The sequence below is a fragment of the Myripristis murdjan genome, chromosome 5, assembly GCF_902150065.1.
Source record: "Myripristis murdjan chromosome 5, fMyrMur1.1, whole genome shotgun sequence".
Taxonomy (NCBI): domain Eukaryota; kingdom Metazoa; phylum Chordata; class Actinopteri; order Holocentriformes; family Holocentridae; genus Myripristis; species Myripristis murdjan.
In genome coordinates, this window is record NC_043984.1 from 38,786,616 (window position 1) to 38,794,115 (window position 7,500).

General features: G+C 53.5%; 1 protein-coding gene across 2 annotated transcripts in view; it reads right to left on the bottom strand.

The window, feature by feature from the left end:
- Positions 1-7,500, bottom strand: part of cpne1 (copine I) — a 16,128-nt gene that overhangs the window by 3,294 nt on the left and 5,334 nt on the right. Inside the window, exons 5-15 of one of the 2 annotated variants that reach the window (XM_030052056.1) lie at positions 5,960-6,031; positions 5,657-5,740; positions 5,455-5,544; positions 5,106-5,201; positions 4,133-4,219; positions 3,832-3,891; positions 3,554-3,687; positions 1,209-1,263; positions 1,068-1,122; positions 170-303; positions 1-80 (exon numbers count right to left, since the gene is read on the bottom strand). The exon at positions 1-80 is cut by the window's left edge and continues 157 nt beyond it. In XM_030052056.1, the coding sequence (XP_029907916.1) occupies positions 1-80; positions 170-303; positions 1,068-1,122; positions 1,209-1,263; positions 3,554-3,687; positions 3,832-3,891; positions 4,133-4,219; positions 5,106-5,201; positions 5,455-5,544; positions 5,657-5,740; positions 5,960-6,031 (947 nt within the window). Of the gene's footprint in view, positions 81-169; positions 304-1,067; positions 1,123-1,208; positions 1,264-3,553; positions 3,688-3,831; positions 3,892-4,132; positions 4,220-4,971; positions 5,071-5,105; positions 5,202-5,454; positions 5,545-5,656; positions 5,741-5,959; positions 6,032-7,500 lie in introns of both variants that reach the window. The other variant, XM_030052055.1, reaches the window with a different exon arrangement.

A 7,500-nucleotide genomic window follows, 5' to 3' on the forward strand; every position in this document is an offset into this window, starting at 1 on the left:
GACGCGCGGACAACGGCGTCTCTGGTCTGATCGAAGTCAGTGATCTCACCGTCCGTGAGGATGAGGAGCACGGAGTACTGCTGCAGAGGGAGAGACAGGTTCTGTGAGTGTGTGTGTGCGTGCGTGCCTGTGTGTGTGTGTGTGTGTGTGTGTGTGTGTGAGAGCTCACAGCAGCAGTGTTGCTCTGCGTGGTGGCTGAGGCGATGGACGCCACGTGGTTGATGATGGGAGAGAAGTTGGTCGGTCCAGACAGTCTGAGCTGAGGAAGAACAGCCCGATACGCCTGCACGATCCCCTCCACACCTGCAGACAGACAGGGAGAGAGACAGACAGGGAGAGAGACAGACAGGTGGACGGAGAGACAGGTGGAGAGACACTGGGTTCACTGAGCATCTCAGTCAACGTTAAAGTAACAAAATAAAGATAAATAAAGATATTTCCTGCTGAATTACAAGAAACGTACAAATGAATGCGCAAAAAACAAAGATATTTTCTATGTGATGAAACTGTGCAGCCATAAAGCGACTGTCTCCAGGGCTTCAATACTTCAGCCAATCAAACATTTCAAAGGGACATTTCCACCCGTTTTACTCAACAGATTGAACAGTATAACCTCCATCACTACATGCTGCTCTGAACAGCAGCCTGCTCACTGCTGCTGCTGTTTGTTGGAGTAACTAACAGCTGCCACAAGGTGGCAGCAGCTACGCTTCAAACACTATATGGAGCATACAATAAAAGCCCTGTTAAGAGATGAAGGGATTCTGTCCACAGAAAGGATAGAGGGCTTTTAATTTGAAATGGATGCAAGAAGTGCCCAAACAGGAGCAGATCAGAAAAACAGGAGGAGGAACATTAAAAAAGCTTAAATACTCACTGCAGAACCAGGGGGCTTTTATTGTGAAGCATCTATAGGAACTCCTCCGTTTGCATGCGAGTGAAAACGTGCTCATCAGTTACCTGATAAACTGGCTGATTGATCTGCCATGCGGCCAACGTAACCTACTGTGTGTGTGTGTGTGTGTGTGTGTGTGTGTGTGTGTGTGTGTGTGTGTGTGTGTATGTACCTTGGCAGTGAGGGTTACTGGGGTTGAAGTTCAGGGCGAACTCGTGGTGCGCCACCTGCAGGTCAGAAAACAACACATCAGAAAGCTGATTGGCTACAGAGCGTCTGTGTTCTGTGCTCTGATTGGACGGTAGGAGGTCACCTGGTAGTCTGGGGGCAGCTTGGCTCCGAAACCAAACGCTGGGAAGAACTTATCCCTGAGAGAGAGGACACAACACACACTGTTACACACACACCACACACTGTTACACACACAACACACACTGTTACACACACACACACACACTGTTACACACACAACACACACTGTTACACACACACACACACTGTTACACACACACAACACACACTGTTACACACACACACACACTGTTACACACAAAACACACACTGTTACACACACAACACACAACACACACTGTTACACACACAACACACAACACACACTGTTACACACACACAACACACACTGTTACACACACACAACACACACTGTTACACACACACACACACACTGTTACACACACACACACACTGTTACACACACACACAACACACACTGTTACACACACACACACACAAACACACACTGTTAAGGCTGAATGATGCCTCTGTGTAGGAAGAGTGTACGGAGGTTGTGCGGAGCTTACGGAGGTTGTGTTGTGCGCCCGCCACAGAGCCTTGCCAAGCGCCTCCCAAAAATTGTAACTCCGCGGACCCTCCGCAGCCCCACAAGAGCTGTGATTGGTCCGCTGAAGTACATCATTTCCGGCATTTCGTTGCAGCCGGCATCACATCCTGTTGTTGTGCCGGCCGGCAGCGCCGTTTTTAAAACAACTGTTGTGTCTCGACTCGTCGGTTGTGTTTGAAAACTTTGGAGAACGCTGGATCTCATGGAAGAACGCCTGGCCGAGGAGGTGCGCAAGTACCCGCACCTACACGACTCGTCCTCTCTCCATTACAAAGAGCAGCGACGTTGGTGGGAGGAGAATTGCTCAGTGTGTTTCAGAGGTATGTTGGACACACACACGCTGCGTAGGAAGTACGAGCTTCACACAACCTCCGTACGCTCTTCCAACGCTGAAGCATAATTCAGCCTTTACACACACAAATGCTGTTTTCTGCTGGAGCTGCTGCACAGGGCTAGGAGTCAGGACGCAGGGCTAGGAGTCAGGACGCAGGGCTAGGAGTCAGGACGCAGGGCTAGGAGTCAGGACGCAGGGCTAGGAGTCAGGACGCAGGGCTAGGAGTCAGGACGCAGGGCTAGGAGTCAGGACGCAGGGCTAGGAGTCAGGACGCAGGGCTAGGAGTCAGGACGCAGGGCTAGGAGTCAGGACGCAGGGCTAGGAGTTAGGACGCAGGGCTAGGAGTCAGGACGCAGGGTTAGGAGTTAGGACGCAGGGCTACGAGTTAGGACGCAGGGCTACGAGTTAGGACGCAGGGCTAGGAGTTAGGAAGCAGGGCTAAGAGTTAGGACACAGGATGAGGAGTCAGGACGCAGGGCTAGGAGTTAGGAAGCAGGGCTAAGAGTTAGGACACAGGATGAGGAGTCAGGACACAGGGCTAGGAGTCAGGACGCAGGGCTAGGAGTCAGGACGCAGGGCTAGGAGTTAGGACGCAGGGCTAGGAGTCAGGACGCAGGGCTACGAGTCAGGACGCAGGGCTAGGAGTCAGGACACAGGGCTAGGAGTTAGGACGCAGGGCTAGGAGTTAGGACGCAGGGCTACGAGTCAGGACGCAGGGTTAGGAGTTAGGAAGCAGGGCTAGGAGTTAGGAAGCAGGGCTAGGAGTTAGGACGCAGGGCTAGGAGGTAGGACACAGGGCTACGAGTCAGGACACAGGGTTAGGAGTTAGCACACAGGGCTAGGAGTTAGGACACAAGGCTAGGAGCTAGGACGCAGGGCTAGGAGTTAGGACACAGGATGAGGAGTTAGGACACAGGGCTAGGAGTTAGGACACAGGATGAGGAGTTAGGACACAGGGCTACAAGTCAGGACGCAGGGCTACGAGTCAGGATGCAGGGCTAGGAGTTAGGACGCAGGGCTAGGATTTAGGACGCAGGGCTAGGATTTAGGACGCAGGGCTAGGAGTTAGGACACAGGGCTAGGAGTTAGGACGCAGGGTTAGGAGTTAGGACGCAGGGCTAGGAGTCAGGACAGGGTTAGGTGAGTGAATGTCAGGGTTAGGGTGGTCTAAGTGCAGCGTATCAGGTGAGGATCAGGTGAGGATCAGGTGGGGGTCAGGTGGGGGTCAGGTGAGGGTCAGGTGAGGGTCAGGTGAGGGTCAGGTGAGGATCAGGTGGGGGTCAGGTGGGGGTCAGGTGAGGGTCAGGTGGGGGTCAGGTGGGGGTCAGGTGAGGGTCAGGTGGGGGTCAGGTGAGGGTCAGGTGAGGGTCAGGTGAGGATCAGGTGGGGGTCAGGTGGGGGTCAGGTGAGGGTCAGGTGAGGGTCAGGTGGGGGTCAGGTGGGGGTCATGTGAGGTACTGACGTGTCGTAGTCCTGCACCACCTGGCCCACAGACCACAGGGCCGACAGGTACTGGTTCAGCCCGTCTGGACTCATGTAGTGCAGAGAGTTGGGAGAACGAGGATCACCATTAGAGCCAGTGAAGTCGATGCCCACCTGCACACACACACACACACACACACACACACACACACACACACACACACATTACTAAGCAGAACACTGACCACTGGATAGAGTTCTATATATAATCTATATGAGGAGTAACTTAAAATAACATCAGAAGAAAAGCCTTTTAACTGTGAAGTTGATCTGGCAGCCGCCCATCACATAGTCCAGGAAGGTGTACTGGGTCACCAGCTAGATAACACACACACACACACACACACACACACAGAGAAAGAGAGAGAGAGAGAGAGAGAGAGAGAGAGAGAGAGAGAGAGAATATCTGTGTTCAGTTCAGATAAAGCAGCAAAAAGAAATCTATTCAGAGTCATCTGTCCCCCCATCCACCCCCCGTCACCCTGCTGCCCCCCCATCCACCCCCCCGTCCCCCTGCTGTCCCCTGTGGAACTCTGGGTAATGTAGTGTGCACCCCCACCTTGCAGCTCTTGACGCAGACCACTCCAGAGTTCTTGTAGCTCTTCTTCTTCTTCTGTTTCTCTGGGTGAATGCAGTCAAACTCCACCTGGGGGGAACAGCGCATCCTACAGGTCACACAGAGCACCGACACACCTGCAGCCTCCGTATTAACACATTCAGAATGTTTAAAGGGCTCTTCCACTCAAACCAACGGGAGGCTCTTCCTGTCAGCCAGAGCTCAGCGTGCTCTCCTGTGTTCCTCAGGCTCCTCACTGAGAGCACAGAGATCTGACGCCGCATGCAGGAGGAACACATGAAAACCAGGTAAGGTCTACTTCTGCAGGTCAGTTTTCACAGAACTACCCTTTAACTTGAAGTAACGGGCGCCTTTCACAAGCATTTAAAGGAATATTCCAAAATTTTGGGTAAAATCCCTTTTCCCCGACGTCCCCAGTCCTCCTCTGGACGTCCACTGGTTCAGTTCCAATGGGTAGCATTTCCTGTTAGCTTAGCATAAAGACTTGAAGTCTATGGCAGTTGTTAGCCTGGCTCTGTCAAAGTGAATGTGACCCGTAGGAGCTGAACCGCTGGACGTCCAGAGGTGAAAGTGGAATTTTTTAAAAAAAACGTTGGAGTTTTCCTTTAATGATGATGATGCCCTGGAAGACCCTCAGGGGCCCCTGCAGGTCCCTGGACCCCACTTTGAAAACCCCTGCTGTAGACTACAGGCTGCAGCTCTCTCATGTAGCAGCATCTCTAGTTACTATAGCAACAGCTATGCAGCAGGACCGTGGAGCCAACATGGCCGCCGGCAGGAAATACTCTGAGGCTGAAGCAGGAAGCAGGAAGTGACCTCACCGGGGAGCCGTGTGCTGCTTTCTGCAGCTCGGACACTTTGGTGGTGAAAGAACCAATCAGATCGTGCGAGCCGTCGGAGTCGTAGTCAGAGCAGTGAACCTGCGGGGGGAGAGGGGGAGGAGTCAGAGTCTCACCGCGCCGCCGCCAGCCTGCAGCAGCTGATTGGCTGAACAGCTGAACTGGCCAATCACATCCGAGCTGGTGTCCTCATCTTTATCATAACACACTACCTGCGTCACACACACACACACACACACACACACACACACACACACACACACACACACACACGCACACATGCACAAACATACACAATGATAAACTCACAAACACAGTTCAACGGAGCTACTGACACACACACACACACACACACACACACACACACATACTGTATGATACACACATGAGCACACACACAGACACATGCAGAAATGTGTGTGTGTGTGTGTGTGTGTGTGTGTGTGTGTGTGTGTGTGTGTGTACCTTCAGCGGTCTCTCCAGGTCGCTGCTGCAGAACGTCTGCAGCGGGACAGTGAACTTCTTCCAGGATGGACTCAGGTTGTTCTTCACCACCTACACACACACACCTTCATCAGCATCATCATCATCATCAGAACCAGATTCTGTGTGTGTGTGTGTGTGTGTGTGTGTGTGTGTGTGTGTGTGTGTGTGTGTGTGTGGGTACCTCTGTCCTGTGGACCAGCTGCCAGCTTCCACCGTCTCCCTGTTTAAAAATCTCCAGGAACGGATCCGACTTCCCAAACAGATCCTGCAACACAACGCGCACACACACACACGCGCACACACACAGACACACACACACACACAGACACACACACACACACACACACACACACAGACACACACAGACACACACACACACAGACACACACACACACACACACACACACACAGACACACACACACACGGTTGATGTGATGCTGTGGCTGCTGGTGAGCAGGTCAGGAGGAGCAGCAGGAGCCTCACCTTCTTGTCCAGACCTTTGGCCTCCAGCTCCAACTGGACCGCTCTGTTGTCCTTTATCTCCTCTGCTGTGACCTGCGCACACACACACACACACACACACACACACACACAGACACACACACACACACACACAGACACACACACAGACACTGAAACTATGTTGTGTGTTTACAAACCTAAAATATGCTACAGTTATGGAGAAAATGGCTTTAGTCTTGGTGACTGTCAGTTTATCTGGTTGTTCATCTGTCCTCAGTGAAGACAGTTGCTATGGTAACGACGTTAGGCGTCAGAACCGATGTACGCTGGTGCCGCCAGAAAAACGTTCAGAAGGCTGCAGCCGCTCTGATGCTGCAGGTGTGACGGCGGCACGGCTTAGGGTTAGGCTTAGGGTTAGGGTTAGGTCATGTTTCTGGCGCGCCAGAAACATGACCGAGTGGAATCTGCTCGGAGGGTCCGGAGGGTCCAGAGGGTCCAAAGTATCCAGAGGGTCCAAAACATCTGGAGGGTCCGGGGGGTCTGGAGGGTCCAAAACGTCCGGAGGGTCCGCAGGGTCCAAAACATCCAGAGGGTCCAAAACATCCGGAGGGTCCAGAGGGTCCAAAACGTCCGAAGGGTCCAAAACATCCAGAGGGTCCAAAACATCCGGAGGGTCCGGGGGGTCCAAAACGTCCGGAGCGTCCAAAACATCCGGAGGGTCCAAAACGTCCGGAGGGTCCAAAACATCCAGAGGGTCCAAAACATCCGGAGGGTCCGGAGGGTCCAAAACGTCCGGAGGGTCCAAAACATCCAGAGGGTCCAAAACATCCGGAGGGTCCGGAGGGTCCAAAACGTCCAGAGGGTCCAAAACATCCGGAGGGTCCGGAGGGTCCAAAACGTCCGGAGGGTCCAGAGGGTGCAAAATGTCCGGAAGGTCCAAAACGTCCGGAGGGTCCAAAACGTCCGGGGGGTCCGGAGGGTCCGAAGTGTCTGGAGGGTCCAAAACGTCCGGAGGGTCCGAAGCGTCTGGAGCGTCTGGAGGATCTGGAGGATGTGGAGGGTCTGGAGGGTCCGGAGGGTCCGAAGCGTCCAGAGGGTCCAAAACGTCCGGAGGGTCTGGAGGGTCCAGAGGGTCCGAAGCGTCCGGAGGGTCCAAAGTGTCTGGAGGGTCCAGAGGGTCCGAAGGGTCCGGAGGGTCCAAAGTGTCTGGAGGGTCTAGAGGGTCCGAAGTGTCTGGAGGGTCTAGAGGGTCCGAAGGGTCTGGAGGGTCCAGAGGGTCCGAAGGGTCCGAAGCGTATGGAGCGTCCGGCCGGTCCGGCTCATCCGGCAGAAACACAGTGAGAGGCGTGGATGGAAGGATTTTGCGTTGGGGGCGGAGCCTCAGGGGACAATAACATATTCTCAAAACCCAAAATGTAAACAGTGCTGTGGAAGTTTCCAGACAAAAGGAGGAAACACTTCCAACTAAAAGACAGGCATCCCGGTTTCCTCAAAGAACTCGGGCAGTGACTTTGTGTTGGTGTTAGGTAACAGCTGATTCCCGGCGGTGCGTGCTGCTCGTC